The sequence below is a fragment of the Manacus vitellinus genome, unplaced genomic scaffold (assembly GCF_001715985.3).
Source record: "Manacus vitellinus isolate BGI_N305 unplaced genomic scaffold, ASM171598v3 scaffold_15_pilon, whole genome shotgun sequence".
NCBI classification, from domain to species: domain Eukaryota; kingdom Metazoa; phylum Chordata; class Aves; order Passeriformes; family Pipridae; genus Manacus; species Manacus vitellinus.
In genome coordinates, this window is record NW_021939122.1 from 4,120,713 (window position 1) to 4,148,087 (window position 27,375).

General features: G+C 38.9%; 2 protein-coding genes across 14 annotated transcripts in view; one reads left to right on the forward strand and one right to left on the reverse strand.

The window, feature by feature from the left end:
- Nucleotides 1–20,586, forward strand: part of PPP3CB (protein phosphatase 3 catalytic subunit beta) — a 51,249-nt gene extending 30,663 nt beyond the window's left edge. For 5 of the 11 annotated variants that reach the window (XM_018069051.1, XM_018069048.1, XM_018069050.1 and 2 more), the window contains 2 exons: nucleotides 5,446–5,475; nucleotides 7,168–8,861. In XM_018069051.1, the coding sequence (XP_017924540.1) occupies nucleotides 5,446–5,475; nucleotides 7,168–7,346 (209 nt within the window). In that variant the 3' untranslated portion in view covers nucleotides 7,347–8,861. Of the gene's footprint in view, nucleotides 1–5,445; nucleotides 5,476–7,167; nucleotides 8,862–9,397; nucleotides 9,457–10,082; nucleotides 10,155–15,319; nucleotides 15,691–20,416 lie in introns of those variants that run through there. The other 6 variants (XM_018069054.1, XM_018069055.1, XM_018069056.1 and 3 more) reach the window with 4 other exon arrangements.
- Nucleotides 12,461–25,672, reverse strand: ANXA7 (annexin A7). Of its 3 annotated transcripts, none has more exons than XM_018069060.1 (13): nucleotides 25,572–25,672; nucleotides 23,473–23,530; nucleotides 21,080–21,275; nucleotides 20,693–20,791; nucleotides 19,549–19,589; nucleotides 19,060–19,162; nucleotides 18,682–18,776; nucleotides 17,873–17,986; nucleotides 16,444–16,614; nucleotides 14,812–14,982; nucleotides 14,628–14,703; nucleotides 13,336–13,448; nucleotides 12,461–12,820 (listed from the first exon to the last, which is right to left on the reverse strand). In XM_018069060.1, the coding sequence occupies exons 2-13, from the start codon at nucleotides 23,527–23,529 to the stop codon at nucleotides 12,698–12,700; spliced, it is 1,359 nt and encodes a 452-aa protein (XP_017924549.1). In that variant the 5' UTR covers nucleotide 23,530; nucleotides 25,572–25,672; the 3' UTR covers nucleotides 12,461–12,697. The 3 variants fall into 3 exon arrangements, with proteins under 3 accessions (XP_017924549.1, XP_017924547.1, XP_017924550.1); XM_018069058.1 differs by having other exon boundaries at nucleotides 19,549–19,592; XM_018069061.1 differs by having other exon boundaries at nucleotides 12,467–12,820; nucleotides 13,336–13,412; nucleotides 19,549–19,592.
- Nucleotides 25,673–27,375: the final 1,703 nt, after the last annotated feature.

Sequence of the window (27,375 nt, forward strand, 5' to 3'; positions counted from 1 at the left end):
TGATGTTATGCAACTTGCTGTGCCTCAGATGGACTGGGGCACATCTCACTCTTTTGCTAACACCACACATAATGCATGCAGGGAATTTCTTATGCTTTTCAGTTCTTGTCTTAGCGGCTGATACAAGCACAGTGTTATGTGTTAATCAGGCAATGTGAAATGGATACTTAACCAGGGTATAAAACTAAAAGCAAATTAGTTCAGCAGTGCCAGGCCACATTTTTCAGACTTGGAGCTTCCTTAGTTTACAATTTTTCAGGTGGGATGACCTTATAGATCTGGTATTGAGGCATTTGATCATTACAGATATGAAAATGGCAGTGTAATTTTGCATCAGTGTTTGCTCTCCATTAAAATGGTTTTATTAAAGTTGTGTTAGTATTTTCATTGACAATGTCAAATACTTGTTGATATTAATATTAACAAACAGCTACAGGCTGCATAGTTCCATATTACACTCCATTGAAGATTGGAATGTGCTACGTTTTGTACCCTGGTAATTAATGCCAAAGTTTGTTCTCTATGTTGTTTGTCAAATGTTCTATGTATAATTGACCTCCCTGAATTGTCCTTGTAACATGCTGTTTCCTTCCTCTGCAGATGTAGCTGCTTTCTTAGATCTGTCTGTCTCTCTCTAGGTATAGATGTATGTCTGTATAAGTGTTAAAATTAAACCACTATCCCAGACACTTGTCTGTCTCCTGATGTAGAAGCAATGTTGTAGCACCTTGTTTTTGAGGTTTGCTGCATTTGCTGCTGCACATTGTCTGTGCATTTGAAACAATAATGTACTTGAAAAATATTCAGCAATTGTTATAAAATCAGTTGAGAATAAAGGGATTGAATTTAAAACTTGTAAATAAATCAAAATAAAAGGGTGTTATTAAGTGTGCATATATTTTTTTGCATGAAAATAAAAAGAACTCTATACAAAATATACCTGTAATCTGGCTCATTGAATATTTTGTAAAAGGTTTTTATTCTTTTTTTAGTTTGTTGAATCATTGGATCATATTTTTCACAAGGCCCATAAACGATTAACTAGGCTTAGGGAGAATGCTCTGAGATTGTACCAAGTGTATTAGAAGAATGAAGTCCACGTTTCTGTTCACAGTGGTGGATAACTAAAATATACCAGTCTGAAACTGGACTTCATATCAGCAGCACTCTTAACATAAATTATTCAAAGACTTATTATTGGCCATCTTCAGGCTTTACTAGAAAGTATAAGACTGTTGTATGGGACTGCTGAATTTTATAACTATTGAAAGATTGTGATATATGAATACCATTTTTTACACAATCTATTTTCCAAGAGTAGCTGCTTTTCTCATTTTGTGATTTAGACTGTTTACTTGAATTTTTTAAATTTTCTATGTAGTTTTTTTTAAAGCCTTTCACTACATTTTCTATTAAACTATCAAAGCTGTTTTTAATAGCTTTGAAGCACAAATGTCACATTCTAAATCATTTTTCAGTGGACATATAATGTCTACAAGTAAGTTTATATGTCCAGTGTATGTATGTGATTGTTTTGTGAATGTCTATAACAAGAAATGGTGTATGTTTCCTAATCCATTCAACTATTCCAAAAGCATATGTTCTAGCTTTAATTTCCATTGTTTAATAAGATACTTTATTATGCTTAAAAAATGAGTCTGCATTCCTCTCATTTAACAGATTTTTATGCATGTTGCATTACAAATATCAGAGAGGATCAAACTGACTAGAAAATTTTTTAAACATAAAACATGTGACTTTCTACCATTACTGAAAATGTGGGACATTTTGGAAAGTATGCAAAATGCGTTTTGGATTTTTGTGGGTGTGTTTTTTCTTGACTAGAACGTTTGATGGCAATATTCCTGGACGCACGACATTAATAGACCTCATTGATTTTAGTCATGTCGATTGTTCAAAATAAATCATGCCAACTGTTAGTTCTTCTTAAACTGAAGTAACTTCTCTTTACTGATAAGCATGTTATTGTTTCAGTCTTTAAAAAGTAGTTTTCAAATTATAATGCTCAATTGCAAAGCTAGAAGTAAACCAAAAATAAAATAAAGCTTCACTAATTGATACTTTTCTAAACCATCATAATGTCAGAGAATTTATATTGGCAAAAATACAGTAACTGATAGTATAGTAGGATTTCTTACTACAAATACTTAATTACTCTTTGAAGTATCTTGTTGATCAGTACACTATCAGTAATTTAAACTAGTCTAGATTTGCAAAAATAATAGAACATAATATTAATTCAAGTAATTTTTTTATTCTGTTCTTTTGTTTCTTTAAAAATACACAAAATTGACCAGTATGTTTTCCTGGTTTCAGTCTTCAAAATGCTAATTTTTCAATGGCACATTGAGAAAAGCTCTGTTTGTGCTGGTTGCTATTAAATCTATAAGGAAGCTTTGAAAGTTAGAAGAAATTGGAGTACATATCTACATTTCTCTAGAGAGCTGGGCTGAAAATATTTTATCAGGGCAAATAGATACACACATATATGTCTGGAAGTCACCGTTAAGGTAATGCATCTGCAACTTCTGCATGTACACCTCTTCTAGTTCCTGATGTCAGTACCAGTCTGTCCTAGACCTTAGGGAATGCCACTGTTCCCTCAGGAATTTGCTCAGCCCAGCTGCTGTGGCCCGTGAGCTGCTGGCCCTGCTCAGAGGATGGAGCCTGTTGGCACTGACACTGCCCAGGAGGGTGCCCACAGCACAACTCCCGTGAGGGCAGTGCCTGAGCAGATTCCTACTGCAGAACAGAGCAGCCTGAGGGAGAATTGCAATTGGGAACTGTAGGGAAGAGGTCAAACAAAGACAAGTCAGTTGAAAAAGATAATTTTGGAAAAAAGTGCAAACCTGCATCCTATAGAAGTCAAAGTAAGAATTTTTTTGTTTTTCATAAATATATGGGTATATTTTTGAAAAACGAATCATAAGTTACTTTTAGATAGCTTTAATGAACTAGGATAAAAACAGACCTTGGGAAATTGTGGCCTTTGTATGTTTCTAAAATTTTTTAATGTAGATTTTTTTTATTTTATTTATGTTGTTTGCATTATAGTAGCTGAAATATTAAAGACCATATTTAAGTACTGTTATTGAAAGTAACATCTCCTAATGACTTATTCTGTGAACTGAATTTGATAAAATTATTTTCCAAATTGAGTCAATATCTTTTACAAAGTTACAAAACACCTAAAGCTTTTTTCTGCAACATATTAAATGCAAGCCTAAATTAAAAATTGTAAGTACTTCCATGGAAATCAGTTGAACTATCTTTCATTTCTACCTCTGCTGTTAGTCAGGGAGCAGTAAGATAGTTTTTTGGTTTTATGTTGAAAATTGGCAAGGATTTTCTGTTGGATCCATCCCTTAAGTAAAGCAGGGGGAGACCTGAAATTGAGGATGGAAATGCTATTGAAACCTGTGGCTTAAAATTTGCTCTCAATTGAGAATTTTTAGAGCAAAGACTTCAGAATTGCCTGTTAATATGATCCAGTATTTGTTTGAGGTTTATCAAGGTTTACAAAGAATATAGCTTTAATTTCCATGTACCTGCAAAAGAGAATCCAACAAAATTATTTTCCAAATTGAGTCTTTGCAGTGTGGGGTTTTTTTAAGTGCCTGTATTTTCCAGTCAGTTTGTTCTTTTATGTCAAGTTGAAAATTATCTTTTTCTTAACTGTGATGTATATTCCAAGGTCTTTTTGGAATAATAATACTACAAGTAGAGTGAAATAGGAGTAAATTTTGAAATTTGTATTTATGACCAAGCTGCATAATTTGCAGAGATAAATCAGTATTCGTGATCTTTTCAGGAAAAGATTGAAAACAAAGACTTCACAGGTAACAGGAAATGGTGGAAAGAGGTGGTTTTTTTACATAGTTTTGTATTTGTATGGCAAATTGATTATAGCATGAAATTATTTATTTGGTGACTTTCTAAAATAATTCTTAAATTTATTTTTACAAATTGAGAAGGTTTCCTTAATCTAAACATAAATAACCATCTATTCAAGTGGCTTTTTGATTTAATTCTGGAATTGCCCTTGTCTCTGTAGATTTAAGTGCAGGAGTTTTTCAGGGTTTTTCTTCTTTTTTGTGTTCCATGGGAAGTGCAGTATGTGCAAGTCAAAATGCTGCATTACCCTTAAATATTCCACATTATTTTAGTAGCACTTAATGCAAGTATCCAATTTTTTTTTTATTTATCTCAGAGGAAATTACAATCTTATGCAACAGTGAGCCTAAAGTATAGTGTAGGCAATTCATACATAACAACATAATGTAGGCATAGTGTAGGTGATTGGAATGTTGTGTCTGGGTTTTGTTGGATAGAAAATAAGAAGTAATAAACTTAATTCTCTTTAAAGAAGTCTATTCTGACCTAATGCCATATTTTCTTATATAGGTATTTTCCCCAGCATTTGCTTGAATACTCTGTTATGACTTTTGTTGTTAACAGTATGTATCAAGCACTACACAAGTAGGTTTACCACTATATATGCTATTTTTTTGTTAATATTTCTGAAATTATGGTATTAGAGGCATGGCAAATAGTAGGGGAGGTAAAAAGTTGTTATTGAAACTTAGCTACAGTTCAGGGTGCAGTAACAATAACCTTATGTTTTAAGCTTGACATCTAGAGCTAAAACTATAAGGAAAGATCTCACAAGAAATTACAGCAGATGTCCTGGTTATTTAGTTTGAAAAACAGCTAGTAAGATAGACTTTTTTTTCCATATTCACATTAATTCACCCACCAAGACTATGTTAAATCCAGACCTCTTCCTGATTTAGACTTTGTTGTTGATTCAGCTAAACAATTTACAAGACTTTGTAAATATGCCTTGCTAGATTTGTCTTTTATGGCTTAAATTTCACAGATCAGTTCTCAGAGATGCCCATTTTAGCTTAAAATATGGTGAGGAATTGAAGTACTAGTTAAACTAAAGATGAAGAGAAAAATAACTTCTTATTATTAGAATGTTGCTAGTTTATTTTTATAGGGTCGTTCCTGGTAATTTAATGAAGCTCAGTAATGCATTTTAATCTTCAGAAACAATCTCAAATAGATTTTTAATATTTTTTAAACCATACCACAACTTTAACATCAGCTGAAATTTTCTCTTGGTTTCCTAAAAAAAACTCAGAATTTACAACCAAAACTTACAGAAATGTGCAGTTAATAGCATCAATTAATTAGTGTTACTTTGATAGACTTTTAGTTAATAAACTGTACTAGTTAAAATTTAGGAGAAATTTCACTTAAAAACAACCCCCCCCAAACCCTTAATTGTCATTTTAACTAATTGTAATCTAATCTGGCGTAGCATACTATATTAAATTGATCATTGCCTTTTCTGCTGTGCGATATTACACTCTTCATCTTTCTCATTCATTTTGCATGCATCTGCTCACTTCTGTACAGCCACTGTAGAGGCAATTGAGGCTGAAAAAGGTATGATCAGAGTCTTTGCCCTTGGCAGAGATCTGTGGTGTCTGGGAGGGAATTCAAAAGTACTCTGTGTGGGTGTGTTTTATTTTCAACTTGCACAAGCAGAGATGAATCAACTGCATTGATTCATCCCTTTTACATGTAACATTCATTTCTGCCTTTAGGATGATGATTATCTTTAATATTTTAGGGAAATTCTTGGGGGTTTTTTGATCTCTTTTTGTTTGTTTTTTTTATACAAAATATGCAGTAGGTTTTTGTATAGTAGCATGTTGTGATACGTGGTGTTGTCTTGAAGTCCTTAAAAATGGTAGTGTTTAGTGGTTTTTTTCTGCATTCAACCGCAAGGTTTTGTTTGATTGTGGGGAGGGGATGTTATATGTGGAAGGAGGGTTGTTTATGCATGCCTTTTCTCATAAAATCTATTTAATGGCTTTGAACATATCTTTTTTAACTTTCCGTGGCACATCTGGTAGTGCAAGATGTATAAATATGTTTTTTTCTATAGATTTTGAATATAATTTGTTGATCAAATTTATTTCCAGTGTATGTCCCAGACTGCCAGTATAAGACTTATTAAATTCCATGGATTATCAGTGCTTCTGTGCTAAATAAGTTGTATATATGTTATATACATCTTCTGTTAGTGGTATTGAGCAAAATGCCACCAAATTATTTGGTGTTCAGAGTATTCAGCTTCAGATTGTGTGTTTTCAGAGAGACTGTAGTTCCCTCTTGCTCAGTATTCAATGAAGAGAATGACAAACAGCATAGCAGTTGAGAGAGCTGCCTTTGGGGTTTTTCAGATTTAGTTGCAAAGCACCATTTAATGACTCTATTCTTTGTTTTTTTAATTAAGGAAGTCAGATCTCCAAAAATATAAACAAGTGCCATATTCTGTTCTCACACACACCTGCAAGAGGTCCTGTTGTTGTGAGTGGAAAGCTGTATTTAAATCTCCAAAGAATTATTTCATCCCAAAGACTTCTGTTTTATTATGTGGTCAGCCATTTTCAAGTGTAAATTCAACTACAGACCTCATTCATTAAAATAATCAGTAGCAAAATAATACCTATTTTCTATACTTATTTTAAATACATTTGTATTTAAATGATACCATTGTTGAACCACGGTGCTAATTTGGTGATTGTGGTTGTGTCCATTTCCATCATCCACATGATTAGCACGGTGTGAACCACATCCTGCAGTTTTGCCTGCATGAAAACTCCAGGATCAGGCCATCAGTGCGTGTGCAGGATGTAAATCTGCTACTACTTTTGTAACCCTTTGCTGCTTTGCCTCCACTGCTCTTGCTGTGCTGCTTAGATCTTACTGACATTGCCCCAGAGAGAAGGGGGATGTTAAGATAAGCCCGATGTGCTGGGCAGCCAAAGCAGTTGGCGTTGATAGCTGGCCCCGCCAGGGACACGCAGAAGCAATCAAGGGAGCTTAAACCCCTTGATTCCTACTTGCAGAATATTTGCCATACTTTGTTCTTTTTGTGACAAACTAAAATCCTGATTGCCGTGAACAGTTCAGGAAAGCAGGTTAGAGAAGCTTTTAGTCATACAGTTGCAGAGCCATAAGTTCCTTTGGCTGATTTCTTACCCGTTTTTAAACATCATTTGTTAGAAAAAGTATATGCTTTCAACTTATTTTTCCATTACTGACATATCAAATTTGCATTTTGTTAAGCAATACGAGGATTCTCTCCGCAACATAAAATCTGCAGTTTTGAAGAAGCAAAAGGTTTGGATAGGATCAATGAGAGAATGCCACCAAGAAAAGATGCTCTTCAGCAAGATGGTATTAATACTATAAACACAACAAATGCCAATGGAAACAATGGAACTGGCAACAACAATGCACAGTGACCACGTCAGCTTCTGGTTTACTCACTCATGTCTTGCCTGAGAATTCCTAGATTACTGCTTTTTGATGTGACAACAAATGAAATAGGGGGATCACTTGAAGTGACTACTTAATACGAGGTGAAAAACCATCTGACTTGATCCCACTGAAGAGAGACCATCATGCTTTTGAGACAACAGCCCCTCTCACACAGTGACCCAGCCTCCTGGGAGCGTGCCTCACCTCTGTACACAAATGTCCATCACTGGCTGCTGGAGCTTCAGAAGGGATCTGGCGAAAGAATCGGGCTGTTCTCACTAAAGCACACCTAGACTAGCATCTTATGCTTATCGTTGTCAACACTTTTAAGTTTACAAATGGGATTTTTCTTTCAGTAGAGGTAGTTTGTTTGTTTGTTTTTTTAAATCAGACTTTCAAATACAACCCTAAGAGCTAACTATTTATTAATGGACATCAGTTTCATGAAATGTCTTTAAAATTATAGATTAGAATGGTCTTAAAATATCTGAGGCTGCAAAAACTGTATTTTAAATACACAGAAAAAATGCCAAAAAAAATCTCAGTTGGTCATTCTGTAAAATGCTGACCTCAGGTTTACTCCTTAGATGTTGCTAATTCTATATTGTATTCACTGTATTTTTTAGTTACAGCTTATCAGAAGATTTCTATGTAGGAATGTTTATTACTTGAACACAGATTTAAAAAATATTTAATTTAGAAACTTTTTTGCCCAGCTTTTTCAAGACTCTTCCCCACCTTGAATTTAAAAAAAAAATTATATATACTAATTTTAAAAGTAAAAAAAAAAAAATGGAAGTGTTAATTTTAAGGTACTTTTAATTGAACTTTGTACATTGTTTAAGTAAATTTTGATTCATATCAAGTCTGTAAAGCTTGGCATTGTATTTTGTGTATGCATGTTTTCATTTTGCAAATATTTAATATATAGACCTATGATGTACATCTATAGGTTACCTAGATGTTATGGGTACTTTTAGTTTATTGTGAGTATTATGGTTGCATAAATAGCTAATAATCACTGGGCTGAATAGCTGCAAGCTTTTTATTATTTTTAAATCTGTAAAGGAAACTGAAACTGTATTGGACATACTTTTTGTTTAAGCAAAGCAGTGCGTAAGCAATTGCTCTGTTCAACTGCTAAGGCATTAGTGAAAGTGTAAACTTGAGACTGCATGTATTTTGGTATCTACAGGACTGCTTGGTTAAAATAAAAATTGAAGCCCTGTGCTAATTTGTTCACAAATAATGGACTGTACTGATTGCCAGTGTACTTTGTTATATATTTTGACATTTGCTACATGTTCTTCTCATCCCCTGGAACACGACTTGAAACTTATGTCACTAGAGTTCATCTCCCTTTTTTTTTTTTCTTGGTTTGCCATAAACTACAATCTGTACATACCCCTAAGTTGGAAATTTTATGCATGTTCTGAACTATTCAAGTATTTTATAAACAGTAGCACACAATAAATTTTGTGCATGGGCTGCGGCTCCTATCATTGTGTATTGGTTTTATTTGGCATATACAGGTCTGACCTTGAAAATTGTTGAGATATAGTCTGCAATATTTATTTGAAAAAATAGCATAAAAGGTCAGACTTAGCTTGCAGAAAATTAGTTGAATGTAAACATTATTTAATTTAAACTGTATTCCTGCTTCTTTTTTTTTGCTTTTGGGTTCTCTCTGATAGATACTTTGTGTCTGCTAAGCCAGACGTCCACTGTTGGTTTGTACAAGCTTGTCAGAGCAGGGTTAGTTGATTCTAGAAAGGCTCTTAGGCATAGCTGTGTTTTGTGTGTTGGTTTGAACTAAACATTCAACACTATTGAAGTGTGTTGGGGCAGCTTTTTGGGCAGAGGGGAGAACAGTTTGTCTTGAAAGTTGGTACAGATACATTAATTAGTCTTTTTGGCATATTCTTTTTAAAAAAAGGACAAGTTGCTCATCAGGATGCAAATTAAGATAAAAGGTAAAAATAAGTGGCACACTGTTGTTAAGGGAGTTTTAATGTTTGATTTTACTTTATTGCAGATGCATTCTAATTGGAGACTCTTCTCAAAGTTTGAGTGCAGAAGATAAAGTTAAAAATGGTAAGTTTTTTGGCTTTTTTTATCAAGTGCTCCCATACACACATACCTGTGAGCTGTGCAGTCTGCATATGATGTCGTATTAGAGCAGAACAAAAACCTGTTACTAAGTAGGACTGAAATTTTACATGATGAACATGACGATGGTACCTTTCTCCTTCTGAGCACTAGTGGAAAATGTCTCAACCTCTCTAGACATTATTTTTCATTGACACTCAGATCTTGGCTGTGATGAGTAATCTGACTGGCTGGAGTTGTGTATGTGAAGAAAATACAAATACAGTCTTTGTCTGGAAAATCTTCATTGTAATTGGAGAGAATTGGTTCTCATACCTGTGTTGGCAGTAAGTGCCCAGGTGCAATGATGTTCGCTTCCCTGAGGATTCCCTTGCAGCATCCGTTTTGCTGCTTTAAGGATTCCCTCACAGCATCCATTATCTGTAGTAGTTTTTGCCAGATACGAAGGCAGATCTGCAGTAATGGCAAATTTTTTGGGCAGTTGTTGGCCTGATTTCTCATGCTGTGTGTCTCCTGTCCCCCTTTAGGCAAGTAGTCAGGTAACAGAGTTGTGTCTGTAGGTGTTGTTTGGAAAGTAGGCACTCATTTTTTTCCTACTGTGTTTCTGAAAGGTGGAGTCTGGAGCTGTCTCTAATTCTTGTATTGTTTGGGAGAAGAAATTATATCCTTCCTCCCAGAAAACTGTAAGTAGTTTGCATTGCTCATTTTATGCTTTCAGCATTTTAAGGAGGGGAAAAAAAAAAAAAAAAGAAGTTGTGCCCTTAGTCTGTTCTTGGGTAGGGAACAGAGAAGCCTTGGAAATAGCTGTGACAGCCAAGGGACACAGGTGGCAAAAGCTGTGAGAGGCATGGCTGGTGCATGGTTTGAGCTGGAGTGGTCAGTGCTTCCCTGCCCCACCTGGGCTCAGGGGGCACCATCTGGGTCACTCCTTCCCTGACCTGATGGGTGGCACTGTCACATCAGGGATGCTCTTACCTGTGGGGCAGTAACAGCGAGGAGTATTCAGAGGTGGGCTGGGGTCTCTCACTGCTCTGAGGAGTGTACACGTGTGTTGGTGACACTGAGCAGCAGAAGTACAGATTGTGCTGGGTCAGATTTTGGGGAGTTATTTTCCAGCAGACACTTGTGCTGTTGGGGAACTTGTGCTGGCACTTGCTGATCCAAACGTGGAAGAGCAGCATAGTTCACAACCTACCTGTATCTAGTTTAATGGCAAACCCGTCCTCACCTCCCAGCATTATGGTGTGAAACATGAGCTCTCCTTTCAAAGCTTATTAAACCCAATTGTGAAATGTAAAATCTGCTCTAGTGGTATCTGTTGAATTGTGAAGATTGGCCTCTCTTGCAAAAAGACAAATGGTTGGGATTGGGGCTGTTTTTCTCTTAGAAAGAGGTAAGTCTCTTCTGGTCTGAGTCTGAACACTTGAGAGGAAGTGTCATAAAGAGCTTGCTTTTTTTCTAATGTTTGAGCTGAAAACACCATTATGTTACATAGAAAATTAAGGCTATTTCAGAGACAGGATAGACAGTGTCTGTTCATTCTTTCCTTGCCTATTTTTTTGCTACACTTTTATTATCAACCATTCAGTTCTTGCCACCGATTTAACAACTCTTTGTTACTAGCATGTAATGAAAAGCTTTTTGCCATAAAAGAGGGCAATGTTATCAGAACATAGAACCCCATTCATCTGTTCGTTTTCTTGTGGTAGTGTGTGTAAGCCAGATTTATTGATACTGTGCTTTGAATGACAACTGAAGTGGTGGGGATTTTTTCGGTCACATAAAAAGATAAAGATGCACTAATATGCTTTAATTATTGAATAGTAAGCTGCTTCACTTGTAAGGAAGTTTGCTCAAGAACAAAGAAACAAGAACCAAAGCTTATGAGAATCTTGGTCAAGCTTGGAAAGCTATTGAAAGATATCTATTACATACACACACATGTATATCTATCTTGAATACTTGCATGAAGGATGACAAAGTAATGCAGAATAGAATGTCTTTTAGTCTCTCCAAATCAACTTCTATCTATTTCATATTTGAAATAATTAATTTTAAGCTGAACAGAATTTCTCAGTTTAGTATCAGAAAAAGTCTAAAGTCCAATTTAGGTTCACTGATGTAAGTGAAATACCTAAGCCTCTTTTGTATGTACAGTTGATAAACTGTTGTTGTTTTGCAGAAACCTCTATGAATGTGCTGTGCAGTGGCAAGTTTGCCATATTGGAACCAGCTCCACCAGCCCTAGTGATTTTTGTCTGAGATATACTAGAAATAGGGTTTTGCTGTTTGTGTGAGGGTATCCTATAATACAATTGTTATTTGTTAAAGCATTGCTTAGAAATCTTAAGGAACACACTACTAGCTGTTGGACTTGAATTTGTTATATTTATGGCTGGAGACAGATTCACTGTGGCTTTCTACAAAAATCCCAATATGCTGTTCAAAGTTGTTCTCTTTAAACCCTTTGAAAACATCCACATAGTCATTTATATTATCTAGGTCACAACTGCCTTCAGTTTGGATTTCATGTGGTAGCATTTAGCTACAGGGTTTTTCACTGCTCAGCCATTTGCTGTATAACCCACTCCTTTACGAGGAGAGACTTCAAAATCAGATCTGAGATGATTTCTCCTTTGCATTGCTGCCTTAAGCATAATGGGAACTAACCACTAATGTAAGAAATTTAATAGGGGAGTACAGTCAGATTTTGCCAAGGTCCTTAAACTGTCAGTGTATTGTGACTCAAACTGAGTATTTGCATGATTTTCAACATTATGATGGAAAGGCATTAAAAGGGGAGGGAGGTGTAAAATGCTTCACATCACAGCCTCAGGCTTTTTTTGTCATCCACAGTAAGACCAGCAGTTAAGTTTAGGTATTTTGGGGAACTTCTTGAGTGCTGGAGATTCATTTGGCTGAGATAGCTTACTCATGCAAGAGTCCAGTAGATGGGAGGCGGTTTTGTCTGGGTCAAAAAGACTAAGGCTTAGGGTCTGATAGACAAGATATATCTTTTATTATACAATAAAGAATATTATGTGCTGTAAATTAAGGCATTGTAAGTGCAACAAGCTTATTGAATCATTAAGAAGGCATATTTGATTATGCAAAGTTTAAAATTATTCATTTACAAGGATAGTTAGTGTCTACATAAAGCGTGGTTCATGTCCTTCGGTTTGTTTCAAAAAAAAAAAACAACACCAAAAAACCAGATAATCCTCTTCTACTGCCCAACAATTGCCAGCAGCAACCTCCGGTAATCACCACTTGTATCACTTGCTATCATTGTAGCCAAAGTCTTCTGATACATCTGTGTGAACATCTGTTTAATTTGCACAAGGTCAATCTGTGCAAAGACAAAAAAAAGCAGAAAACTCAACCACAGTGTATGATTTAAATCCTAGACACTCACCCTGCATCTCCTCCCTTGTGGACTAGAGGACACATGCCAAGGGTGAGATGTTCAGCTGATTAACCCTGTGCAGTGTACAAGCCAGCTGGTCCCTCCAAGGACAGAGGAGCAGCTCCCAAAGCAGAGTCCAGCAGTTGTTCCGTGCTTTGTTAGCACCGTGCTGTCCTAACTCTGAGCAGCTGAACCTCTGACCTGGAGGTACTCACTGGCTACATGGACAGGCAACCACAGTTAAGAAGGAAAACAAGCAGTTACTACTATCTAGCCAGAGTTAATTAAATGAAAGCTGGCTTTAAAACTAATTAAGAGATTCATCTAAATGTGAGCCCCATAAAAGCTTCATTGCAGTACGTGATTTCACAGCTGTGAAAGGAGGACCAAGTGACAAGCTGGTTTGGGTAGGTGGCTTTCTGCTGCAAGTGACTCGTACACAGGAGAAAGTTTCTTACCTCGCTGCGAGTGACCACAATTCTGATGAGGGTAGAATCGTCTGTGCCAGCTCCTTTCATAGAATGATAAAGTCTTTCTGCAAAAAAGGCTGGGCGATTTAAAGCACATTGCACTGCAACAAAGTATATTTTTAGGATTAGTTCCAGTATTGTATCCTGTGTAGTGATACCTGGCAGGATCAACTGGGGATTTTTGCTGTAGAAATCTAGAAGTAGGTCTGGGTGAAGATCCATTCACTATAGATTATAGCTTATTTTCAAATTACCAAATTAGTTATTTCTTCACACAAAAACTTACTAACTAGCAGTTAACTTCTCTGGAAGTGCTTTTCAAAGCTGTCTGAAATGTTAATTCTCGAACAGGTAATTCAAAACCAGTTCTCCTTGGATAGCTGGTACTGGGACATAAGGTATTTTACTCATGTTCCACTGCTAGAATCCACTAAGAAAAGTACAACTGTAGAAGGTTCTCCCTCTAGTAGTTACAGAATGGATCTTGTTTCAGTTAGATTATTCAAACTCAGAGACAAGCCATTATTCTTTCTCAAGCCTGAACTTTTCCCATTAAACTCTTGAGTAGAATAATCTCTGGGAAGTTTTTGCTTATCCGTTATGGCTACAGAAATGCTGTTGTTTTGGCAAGCACTGACAGGACTGGTGTCTTCAAATTTACCACTAAATACTGATTCTCACTATCAGTTAATTGTGCTGAATTGTGTCAAATTGCTTTACTATAACAAGTCAGCAGGAAAAAGTGAATTCAAAACAGCTCTTCTATTTTGCCAAGGTTTTCCTTATCAATAGCTGAGCTTTTGGGGGGTAGATGGTGGTGGGGAAGAGGAGTAGAAAGGGAACTGTGTCTTAAGTAGGTTCATGTTGGTTCTGAGGTCATCTGTGTGGGTGGCTCAGCTGTCTCTGCTGAGATGCCCACACCCAGAGTCACGGCTCTGTTACACTGGGAATCACTCATTCTGCAGAACTCTGAAATACACAGCTACAAGCACGAACCAGCAGCCCCTGGTTCTGTGCAGTCACCTGCCCTTCAGAGAGTAACAAGTACTTTCTATGTGGCCTTTTCTTATTTCAAAGTGACTTGTTCATGGTGGATGCTTATTTTGTTCAATTAAGTGTAAAATGAGTAATTTGAATAATTGAAGTTACTTTTGTGCTAGCAGAGTCTCAGACTGTGTGATCATTTGCCATATGGCCAGTCTTGAATTGGATTTTTCTTTGGTTACATTTAGAAGGTTTAATTCTTAAAGGATAAGGGAAGAGAAGGACATATCACTTACCAATAGTTTTCAAACCACGTTCCACATTCCCAGAAAACTCTCGGTCAATGCTGCTTAATAAATCACGATTAGCAATCTACAAATGAATGAGATTAATATGTGAATGATGAAATGCAGCAACAACTGGAACTTTAATTTAAAATACATTGACCAAGCTCATTTGAAATCAGTGAAGAACTCCTACCCTGGAGTATGCCTCAACTGTTGCTTTCAGCTGGGGAAAACTTCTGGTTGCCAGAACCATATTAAAGCAAGATTCATCAGTCCCAAGTCTTCCTTCACCTGCTTGGTACAGACGCTGAGCATCTTCTTGAGCTTTCTGATAATCCACAGTTTGATTCTCATCCCGATTACCCTTAAAGCAAAGACAACAGATTTCAAATGAAATTTCACAGAGAAGGCTGTGCTTTAACTGTGTAGACCCCAAGCATGTATCTTCCAAGCTTGAAGCAGAAAGAGAAATAGCAGTTTCTTTAAAACTTCTCTTTGGTTTAATACTGGTTTAATACTCCTTATAGGAAACAAATACAAAAGTGGCCCAGAACCCTGTCTGTAGGGCATGCTTTAAACTGTAGATAAACTGACTCAGATAACGTCACCTCTACAAACCATCTCAGTTCTAATTAAATACTGTACTTAATTCTCTATTTTATTTAATAATGTAAGCTTTCTCTTGATTTGTTTGTTTCTAGGCTTCAAGTTGCAAAGACTCTTCCCAAACAAACTAATGAATTATCTTACTGAATATGCACACCTGAAATATCTCAGGTCTCCTACTTTATTTAGAAGTTGCTTATTTCAAGTAAGAATGTCTCCAGAAAGCACTCACTGCAGTTATGTCAGTAGGGCTTCTGTGACATTTTACATGCTTTGGTGGTTGTTCTGGTTTTTTGCTGCCCAGTGCATGGATGGATACTGCTAAATATACTGGCTGAGTAGGCTTGAATACATGCTCTCAAATACTGTTGTATCTATAGTGGTTAATATACTCTTTAAATTATGTGGTTGTCGGTTACTGTAAACTGCTGGATTTATCAAAATAAAAATTAGCAGCATGAGCTTCTCCAGGTTTGCTTTCTTGTGGATTTTGACTTTTAAATCCAAATACCTAGTGCATAGCTGAACTCTCACAAAGGTAGAGGCCAATGAGGTAGAGAAGTGTAATAGTAATTCTAACAGAAATAGTCATATTGATTAGAGAACTGTGGAAAGTTGCACACAAGTTCCTATTCTTCAACACAAAATGAGCCCTAGTAAATGATATGGGATAAGCAAGCTCCAGTGTTCACCTGAGTTCAATAGCAGCACCTCCCTAATTCTCATGGTGTGAAGGGAAGGAAGGCTGTGGTGTAACTTGGGAGGTTAAGTTTTGCCCTGTGGCACCTCTTAGCTTATTCACAGGGATTCTCACAGGCATTCTATGTACCATAAAGGTTATCCAATCAGATTCACACAAATTATTTTGTTATTGTATGCAAAAAATAAAATGCATCTTGCTTAAACAGCAGTGTGGAGCACTGATTTAGAGAACCACTCGGTTGCATCTGCACAGTATTTACACGTAAGTTCTCTGAAATTAATCTAGGGTGCTAAATTAGGTCACACAATTCATCATAGATTTGAAGATAGGAAGTATCTCTTAAAGAAGGACTGAAGTGTCATATCTTAGGGAATAAATTAATGACCCAGGGCTAATTTCTTAAAAACTTGGCTCTTGCTAAGCATACACAGGCTATTTATGGAGCCATTATGACTACACACATCAGACTGTACACTGTTATCTTACTGAAAAAAAAAATTAAAAATTAAAGCTCACTTGGCACATGGATATAAGCAATCGCTCAAAGTGTCCTGAGGTGTCTGCTCTGATGTCTTGTTCGATGTCCCTTCCAAATTCTGATTTATAGCAGTTCACTATTTCTCGAATTTCCTGGTTTGTCCTTGTGCAAAGGATCTCAATCAACACACTCTCCTGAGTGCCTGCTCCCTGTAGGCAGAGAAAACAAAGGCATAACTACAGAACACTACCTATGCAGTTTTCTTCAACTGTGAAATAAGGCAGGCATCTGTTATTTCAAAACTTAATACAATTTATATTTTAAGAACAGTATCCTTGCAGTGTGAAAGCACTAAGTCTTCTCTATAGACTTAAAATGGAATGAAGATTCCTCAAACATGCCATTCTGCACCAGTTCAAAAACACACCCCAAAACTATACATCAGTGACATCAGCCAAAGCTGGAAAATGGTTTATGAAGGAAATTCTTTGGCAACCTTAATCTGTAAACTTATTGAAGGAAGGTAGAGCCTTAGGATAATCAGTAAAGCCAAGGACAGACATGCAAATTCTGTTTTGGTCACCATACAGATGTGTTCCCCATTCCAAATGTGGCTGCTTCCTCAACATGAAACTTTTCACAGATGCTTCCGTCTCCCCAGAATAAAAATTAACTGAGATTTCTGTGTACAGTGAGATGGCATGGTCATCTCAATTCAGGCAAGGACCAGATAGGAGAGTGGATCTGTGTGAGGCTTCTAGGTAATGTTACATTACGAATTTTTTAAAATGGTTGAGTGGCTATTCACTCCATTAAAGGCAGATCTTAATTTAAGCTCCACATTCTTTAGAAGACCTCCATTCAAACTCGGTTGAGTTACTCATATCCACTACCAGCCACCTGCCAGCTGCCACAGATCACACCAGCAAGAAATTCTGGTAAACTAGATGTACCAGTTTACCTCAGTTAAAAGACTGAACCAAGCAGCTCACCTAATCTCTAATGCTGTCTTAATACTTGAAAAGATATATGCATCATCTGACCTTAAGAAATTAGTTTTTCATTGTCTTTTGGGAAAAAAAAATAATAATCCAAACCCACCTTTCAGTAACAATGGTTTGCTCCTAGTCAGGAGAGGTACATACCTTCACTCTAAACAGTGGTTATGGTTTTTACAGCATCCTGGCCCTTCCTAGGCTCTAGCAAAAATTATGCTCAAGTAGCAGAGAACAAGGTTCTGTCCTGCAGCCTTTCTTGCTCTACTGGAGGGACAGCTGCCCTGTACTGGCCAACTGGCAGAAATTGTCTGGAACTCAGGGATGCAATAGAAAAGAATTTTAAGCCCTGTAATCCCAAGATTTGTTTTACACTAAAGGATTTTTCAACAATGCTGGGACCAGGTATTCTTAGAATAGTTTTAGTATTTTAGAATAGTTTAAAACTATTTCCTTCACAGGAATACCATACCTTCATTGCATGACGTAAACTCCAGGCATCATAGTAGGTACTAGGCATGAAGAGTGCTAAAATCAATTCTTCCACATTGCCACTTAACTCAGACTTCAGATCTTTAATTAAATCCTGTTAAATTATAAACACAAAAAGGGTTTTGGAGAGTGTTAAGCAGATAGCTTATATACTAAAAAAAAAAAATCAAACTAGAACTTAACTTTCATTACTGATTTCTACCTTTGTGCTGGTTTTCCTGTAAAACTTTGTTTTATTTCTTATTAAGAACTCTGTCACTTTTGCAACTTAAAGTGAAATTTTATAGTTGTGGCATTTTTCAGGACCTGATTAGTTCTTAATTAGTGAGGAGATAATGGAGAAGAGCTGAGCTGTCAGAGTTTTGGACAGAGTGAAGAAAGTAAATTAACCTGGACTTTCCTTGACTATCCAGTCCTCTGTTTCTTAGGAAAGAACAGATTTCAGTGCTTGTGTGTGTGCATAAAAAACTCAGTAGTTTCAGATACTAATACAGAGGCAGTTTAAGCTTGATTATTTTCTGTCTATCAAGCATTAGAGAAGCAGAGAAGCTTCTTGTGTGGTCAGGGACAGAGACAGCCTCCAACCTTTCCCCACCTCTGCTTCTGCCAGGTATCAGGACAACCCTATGTCAAATACCAGATGTTCCCCAATACACAAGGAATATAACCAAAAGAAGTGCATTTTAAAAATGCCTAAATCACTCCTCGGGACTAAAATGCAACCAGGCAGTTCAAGCAGCAGCTGAAAGTTTGGTTTGGTTTACCAATTCAAAGAACTAGTGAACATACCTTGCCATACATTGTCTTGAAAGCTGCCTTGATCTTTTGCCTTTGATCGTTGGAGCGGTTAGCAACGACGTCTATGATAGCCTGCTCATCAGTTCCTGGGAAACAGAAGGGCAATGCCACGTAAGAATGCAAAATAGTCCCGAGACTGTGCATTTTATACTGTTACATTTGGGCATAGTTACATAATAAGTGATTACCATTTAAGACCACTAAATTTTCCATGTAACTTCATCCACTAAATAGCCCAAACCATTTTGAAAGTGTGACTTTTGAAAAGGCTGGGGGGGAAATGTATAGTTAAATAAAACTTGAAGAAAATAACAAAACAGCATTAAGAATTTAGCTCAATAGAAAGTAAAGCTTCTGCTGCTTACTTACCAAAACCCTTCATAGCTTTGCGTAGAATTTCTGCGTCCCTTCCAGCATCAAAGTCTGCAGCAGCTCGAATTGTGCCCTGGGTACCCTGAACCATTGCTGCAGGCTGAGAATAAGAGTCACAGGTAACTAGATATCCTGCACAATATAAAATCAAATTAAAACCACAACTTTGGAATCAGTACTTCAGAAGGAGTTGTCCATTAGTTCTCCATTTCTTCCTCTAACACAGCATCAGGGTGACATTTGGTTGTGTTGAAAAGCTTTGGCCCACTAGCGCCAAAACCTTGCTTGTACCCAATTGTATGGATGAAGACCTTGATGACTGAGAATACACAGATACAGGGTTATGATCTTGTTCAGTTTGTACTCTGAGGGTAGAAGGAAACTCCTGATGCAGAACACACTGTAAACTGTTGGAAACCAGCTGTAAAAACATTAAAACTACAGGCACCACATAAGATTGATTATAGAAGAGAATACAGCACATACCGGACCAGGCATTGGGGATGGTGCTTGTCCACCAGGAAATCCTACTGAAAAGAAAGAACAAGGTAGAAGACATTAATCAGGTCTTCTCTTACTATGGAAATGCTATCTAATCAGAATATAAAGCCAGACCTACCACTGCACCAAACCTGTTTCCTAAGTAATGATAAACTATCATGATCAGTAACTGAACTTTTTGCCCATGGGAACAATGGGAAGAAGCAATCACAGATGCATTTTAATATATACACTAGCAAGGTAATTCTAAAAATACTAAATTACTGGTGCTGTGGGAACTGGGAGAATCTCTCCTTATTAAATCATGCTATTTTTGACAGAAGACAAGACAGCCCACACAAATAAGAATGCGTGTCCCATGCTTTCTTTAAAAGCCATATTATATACTTGAAAATGTCTAGCATATAAACAATAAATATTAAGAATTCATTGATGCAAAAAGAATTGAAAGAATCTCATTTTGTGAACAAAAGCACTGTGAATACAAAAGCTGCAAAAAATTTTTTGTAGGGGAATTTTACTTTTATTCGTAACGTGTATGCACATTTCTTTCCATTTTAGTACTAGAGCTAACCAAGCAATCATTAAACAAAAAGATTTTGCTGCTCTGAATTTCTTAAAAACACAACTGACACATTCCAGGACAAAAATCATCCCTGTGGTAAGTGACCACTCAAAGCATTACAAACACTGCACTCTTTTAAGCAGTTGTGTGAATTCTCCCTTCCTCCTTCCCCAGTGTGCCAAGGATCACTGTGAACAAACAGATCTGAAAAATGCAATTCAGATTAACAGCTCACTCATGCAATTCAAATTAACAGTCCTCATTGTATGTGGACTCTGGATTTCACAGTTCTTATCAGATACTCGCAGTCTGAAGAAGGACAAGCACCTAAACCTCTACATCATAACCATTAATCGGGGACAGCCATCCCTTTTGGATGTAGCACCTGCAGAGCTGGTTCTCATCAGCCCTTCAGTTCCTTTGTCAAGAAAGGGGGCAGGATGTAAACAGCACACAGACATCAACAGCTAAAAGTAAAAAAGGTAAGGGCCTAATTTGTTACTACCTATCCTGGGCTCTCTTGGTTTAACCTTCGATGCTTGAAGTTTCCTATATATGACATACCTGGAATTTGTGCTGGTCCACCTCCAGCATAGTTTTGGGCAGGAGGCTGTGGATAGCCACCAAAGCCAGGGCCAGCGGGAGGCACACCAAACCCAGCGCCTGAGGGAGCCAGGGGAAAACACAGACTTTAGCACCCTCAGTACTTGACTTCTGACACCTGAGCAGAGCTGCACAACAGGCTAATGTCTCCAGTCTGTGCAGAGACCCAGAGCCATCAAGGCCCTGCCATCAGCATGCAGGTATTTACTGCTAGATGGCAGTCTGGCTGCCTGCCTGCTGCTGCCTGAACTGATCGCTGAACAAAGCTGCTTTTCTTTACTGTTTCCAACAAGCACGGGGAATGCTTACACTGGAAATCAGAAGTGGTACTCTAACAAAGGATCCTACCTCCAGGGTAAGGTGGCATTCCTCCAGCCTGGGGAGCTCCAGGGTAGCCCCCTGGGGCAGGGTATCCTGCCCCTGGAAACCCAGCGCTGGGTGGTGCTGCAGGATAGGTCCCTCCTCCTGCCGGAGGGTATCCTCCAGGAACAGCAGGATAGGTGTACTGACCAGCTGGTGGATAGACAGACTCTTGTCCTGTCGGCTGAAACACAAAAATGGGATGTCTGTATGCCTGTTAACAGGACCTTAGAGTAAAAACTCCCAAGCTACCAAACTGTCCAATTGTATTATAACAACACAAATTGTTTAATTAGATTCAGGACTTGAAGCAGCAGCAGAATTCCTGAAGCCTGGAAGGGGTCCTCCTGGCTGGGTTTTCTGATGAATCTCCCAAGTTGAAAACAGAGAGTGCTGCAGGGTGGAAGGCACCTCTGGATGGCCTGTGATTCCATCCACCTTCAAAGCAGGGCCAGCTTTGGACTTGGATGAGATAATGCAAAGCCTGATTGTCAAGTTTTCAGTATCTCCAAGGAACAGCAAACTCACAGACTCTTCAGGTCCCTGTTCCAGTGTTTGACTACTCTCACAGTGAAAAGCCTTGTTCCCTGAGGACACACAGTGCTGAGCCACATTTGACTTGTCAGCTATCAGAACATACTAGAAATCTGCTCCTTCTATCCCACATAAGGAACAGGTGAGCTCAGCTTAGCTTGCTCTCTGTGAATCTTTGGGAGCTCACCTCCTCTTACAGGACTTTTAAGAGCTTAGAACCTTGGAAACTTCTGCCTCTACTGCACAAACAGTGTTTTCAAATGTTACAGGGTGAGAACTTACAAGAGGTGGTGGGGTTTTCCTTTGGAATCCAGGTTATAAAGCATGGACATTGGACATTCAATGACTAAATCTGGACCACTGACTCAAGACTGAAGACCTATTACATGTTTTAAATAGAAAGAACAAGTCAAATATCTGTATGCCTTTGTTTTGCTATATGTATGATTTACCAGCCATACCACAAAGGCTGCTATTAGCATTAACATACATTAGAAATATTTACTTGAACGACCTGGATCTCTAAGGAAAACCCTGTAAGGTAAATGTCATATAATTGATCTTAGACATCATATATTTAAAATCACCTTCATAGTGAAGCATAATGTATGGACTCATCACTCACTTGCTGGGAATCATCTTTACTGACTACTTTTAGAAATACGGGTCACACATTACATACATAAGAGGTCTTTTAAATTAATCCATTGAAATTGGTTATGCTTTAGACGCTAGCTAAGGAAAAAATATTTTCAGATGTAGTTAAAAATAAACTACAGCTACAATCATGAGGGTTCAGCAGAACCTTGAGGGGCGAAGAGAAATCCTGGATTTAATAAAGTTTTGTTTCTAACATGTTTGTCTTTAGTTTGACAGACTCTAGTGTTTCAGAGGAGTAAGGGTAAATTGTGAAACAAAACCATCAGAGAATTTATTTCATGTATTTATACACATATATTTATACATTGCATATATTTATAGCTTTTCAGTATTTTAATGGCATTCAGGCTGAGCTCCATGCTTAAATCTAGTTCTGTACTACATAAAACACAAGTAACATTCACACAATTACGGGGCCAGGAAAGTGCCATGATCAGTGCCATGATCAGTGCCATGAAAGCACAGATGAATCTAGCTTTGAAAAATGATGCAGGCATATCAAAAGCACTGCAGTATCAGCCACACCTGATACATTTCAGCCTTCCATTAAGTTTCATTTAAATTTTTAGTCCATTCAGTTGTGAGCTGAAAGTGAAACAGTCCTGTGACTGAAGGATAGAGGGTCCAAGTCAAGATACAGTGTCCTCTATCCTCAGAAGAATATTTACTTGGTGTCATATGAAAGCTGGACTGCTTGAGTAAAGCATTCCAAGCTCTTCCTGAGAGCTATGACCACTGAAGTTTGTTCAGCATCTCTGTAAATCCTGGGATACGGATAAGCAAGTATTTGGTAGAGACAGGTTCAGAGATTACTCTGACCCTGTATGTAAAGACCCTCATATTTATAGAAGAAGCTTTAAGAAAAAAAAAAAGAATTGCTGAGATAATTAGCTACATTAAAAAACCAAACTCACCAGAGAAAGGTAAAATAAGATCAAATAATCAAAAACCTTTCTAGAACAGGCATAATTAAAAAAAAAAAACCCCAAACTTCCTTCTTGGAATCTTTGAGACAGCTATAAAGTCATCCTCAGGGATACACAGAGGAAAACAAAGACCATAATCTCTACAGAACATTGTATATGAACTGACAGCTAGTATTTACACTCACACAGAGCACAGTAAGAAGGGGTATTCACAGAATATAAATACATTAGGAATGAAACACATTCAAGAGCCATACTTACAGGATAACCAGGGAAAGCAGGGTAGCCATCAGAAGGGGGATAACCTGGGTATGACATTCTGGGAGAAAAAGAAAAAAAAGGTATTTTCACTGTGAAGGCACTATATATGAGTTTGTAGTTGATATTTTCTTGCTAATTAGCTGTTAAATCACTTGAATATGTTTAGTAGGTTTAGAATTGCTTGTACTTGTCAGCTGTTAACCCACAAATCTTTTCCTTTCTTTTTATACATCTGACCACAGGTATCAGAATTCAGAAGGGAAGCATCTTCAACTCTGTAATTAACTACCACACTTATTTAGGGTCAGATAGACATTGAAGCATGCTAAGAGGCTTGAACCTCCACAAAGAACTCTGAAATACAGGATACAGTTTGAGGTGCCAGCAGGAGGGAGCTGAGCCCTTTGCCAGGACAGAAACAGTGCAGACCCCAGTCCTGCACTGCACCAAGCACCTGTCTCCCATCACCCTGCACTCCTCTGCTCACAAGGGCAGTTCCTGAGAGAAGAGCAGGACTCTGTCTATCCCATGGAAAATGGTAATTTGACAGGAATAGGTGTAATCCCTCAGCATTACTTCATTTGTGTAGCAGATTTCTGTTTCATGCCAGTAAGTGTTTATTTTAGTCTCATTTTTAACAGAGGGACTTGGGGAATAGGGACAGAGATCATCCCCCATGTTGCCAACGAGTTGGGCAGGGAGATTCAAGACCATTAGCCAGGTTATGAAACGTTTAATGGCAGGGAAAAAAATCATGTTAATGCTAACCAGACAGATTCCCTGATCAGGGCCTGGGGGTTACTCATGGCATGTTTCTAAGACAGTGTGGACCTTAGATGCACAAATCAGAGGACCTGGCACATATAAAAATGAATGCAATACAGCAAATGATTATTCACATTTCTAGGTATTCATTGGCCAAACCAAATGAATTTGAAAGCAGAATTCTTACTGCACTGGACCATTAAGAGAGTAGATGGACATAGAACTAAACGTCTGAGAGTTGATATGGAAAACCTTAAAACTTTGCATAGAATTGTTCAAAGAAGACTCAAAAACAACTGGCAGAGAAGCACTGCTACTCCATCTCACGCTGATAGACTGGGATCATCACTTCCAAATAAATAAAAGGAAAAACAACATAAAGTGTATTTGCAAATCTACGCTTTAATCAAAACCACTGCTTATGGCGATTTATTTCCCTAAGGAACACCTTAAACCAGCACCTGAACAGTATTTATTACTGACCGCTGCTTAAATGGACTTTAAATTTGGCGCAAGCGTCCTCAAGCAGGACGGAGGCTCTGACTTGACTACTTTTATAACCAAAGCAACAACAGATTTCCCCGTCAGACTGCAGTTTCCCCGCTGTCCCCGGACGGGCACAGGGCGGGTTAAGCCGGGAGTCCGAGGGTGAGTGGGCTGCGGCGCCGGCCAAGAGCACCCGCCCGTTCTCTGCGGGCTGAAATGTAAATCCGAGGAGGGGATCTCTCTTGGGGGGGACAGATGTGGCTCTGACGGTGACAGACCAGCGGACGCGCAGCGCTCGCAGTGCAGTGCAGGGCTCGGCAGGTACACACGGACGCGTCTCCCCGGCCCCGCCCCGCAACCCCCGCGGCCCCGCCCGGCCCCGCTCTGCCCGCGGCTGAGCTCCTTCGGGCATCGCCCCGGCCAGCCCCGGGCTGGCTGAGCCCTCCGGCGAGCCGCAGCTGCGGCGGGGCATGTATCCCGTATCCCGCTACCTATTCTCCTGAGGCGACCTGACTGGTCCCCCTCCAGCGGAGGGCAGCCCCGGCCGCGGGTGCGGCTCCCTGAGGCGGGCGGCGCCTCCCTCGGCCGGACATCTGCGAGCCCTGAGCGGGGACGGCCGCGGCTCCGGGAGCGGCTGCCCCGGGCTCCATCCAGCCTCGGGCGGAGGCAGCAAAGCGCAGCGGGGCTGGGGCCGAGCCCCTCGGGACGGTGTGTGAGCAGAGCGGGGCTGGGGCCGAGCCCCGGGGCGGTGTGACAGACTCTGCCGGGCCGGGGCCTGAGGCGAGGGGCGCGCGAGTCGGGGCCCGCCGGCTCCTCCCTTTCTCCCCCCCTCCCCACCGCCGCCTCACCTGAGAGGAACCTGCAGAACCTCCGGGCTCCCTGCGCAGCCACACCGCAAAATGGAGCCTGTGCGGCCGGCGGTGCCCGCCCCGCCCCCGGCACCGAGCCCGCCCCGCGGTGACGGCCCTTGGCTGCCTGTGCGGGCTCGTCCCGTCCCGCTGAAGGAAAGCTGCGATGTGCCCAATTCTCCCACAGGACGGATGAGAGGTAAGTTCACAGGCGCAAGTGCCACAAACGCAGAGCGACTCGCCAGTGGAGCTGTGCCAGGGAAGCGCCCGGGAGTCCTGTGCCACCTGCTAGGAAAGGAGGGAGAAGTCCACACTGCAGCTTTCCTGTAGCACCACTGCAGTGGAGTTCAGCCCTAATGGGTGTACCTCTAAATCGAGTCTGTAATCCAGTAACACTTGAGTCTTTAGATCAACATCATCATTCAGTAGCCATCAGGGAGTCAGTCAAGTCACCTGGGCCATCAGAACTGCGTGTAACACGCAAAGAATATAAAATACATAAGTGGATGGAGCTGGAGGAGTTGCTGCTTTTGATGTAGCTGGGATGTAGTTTTGATGTAGTTGGGATCTAGGTCCCAAGAGGACCAAAGATAAGATTGTCCTGACCACTACATACAGTTTTATAGAAAGAAATCTTAATTACAGTTATTTGTATGTAATTAGGGAAGTGTAGTGTTTAGTTTCTGTCTGTTGTAATGTTAATTCATAGTGTACTCTGAATAGATATTACATACACGTTACCTGATGGTTTATTCATAAGACGTTCTGACCAGCCAGATACAATTTAGGAAGGATCCACCTATGATATTATGCACCAGTTACTTGAGGTTATTCAAAATGTCTTTTTTATGATAAACACCTTAGCAGTTCAGAGACCATTCAAATGCGAACAGGTTTTTTTTCCTGTAATCTGGTGCAGCACTTCAGCTCTAGATGAAACAACAGCCACTGTTTTATTTGTCTGTAAAACAGCGTGAAGTGCAGGCAGCAGAAAATAGGTGGGTAATAATTTACTATGCTTGCTTGCTTGCTTCAAATGAATAGCACCTAAAGCCACATAAAGAATCTGATAAATTACCTATCTAGAAAAACTGGGCTTGTTCTCTCTTGTTTGCCCAGAACACAGCAGGAGTGGCTTTAAGAATTTAATCCTCACAGCATTCTTCAGCTGACACTCCAAGTGTCTGTCTACTTTATTTTACCTCTGTTAAGCACATTTCTTTCAGGAGAGGTATATATCTAAATCCCTGTTTCCATGGGAACCGATTACATTTATAAAATACACAATTCTTTTTCTCTTCTTCCATTTAGTGGACCATTTGGATTTGAGCTATTTAGGAAAAGAACAATTTGTTTTAAAAACAAAGCATGAAAGGAAGAAGAGAAAATATTTTAACAAACTGACTGACAAATGTCTGAAGAATCTGTTACTGAATATTAGTGTCAGCAGGAATATTTGGAATTACTTTTTTAGAGCATGAAATGGAATCATTGTGGTCATCTAATTTGACTCCCTGTATTTAAAGGAAATCCCTCAGCTTGTTGGTATAGCTAGAGCCTGCACATTTGGGAAACCTTCTAAAACCCCATGCACAGTCAAGGCAACTTCTCACTATAAGAAAATTTAAGTTCAGTGAATTTAGGAGTCAAACTCTTGTTCTTCTCTTTTGTAATATTCTTACATCTGCTCCTAAGACATGATACTGGACAGAATTCTGGTCTGGACTGACTTGGCTCCACTTCATAGCAGTGCTAACTGAGTGCTATCAATAGAGCTGAAACAATTATTCTTTTTTTCCAGAGG

Bases quoted from the DNA above. Each gene is read 5' to 3' on its own strand.
- ANXA7 (XM_018069058.1), bottom strand. From the start codon at position 23,529: ATGTCATACCCAGGTTATCCCCCTTCTGATGGCTACCCTGCTTTCCCT. The intron at 21,276-23,472 runs GTAAGTATGGCT...TTTGTGTTTCAG, and splicing joins CTGCTTTCCCTGGTTATCCT to CCGACAGGACAAGAGTCTGT. The intron at 17,987-18,681 runs GTATGTTCACTA...ATAATTTAACAG, and splicing joins TCAAGACAATGTATGGCAAG to GATTTAATTAAAGATCTGAA.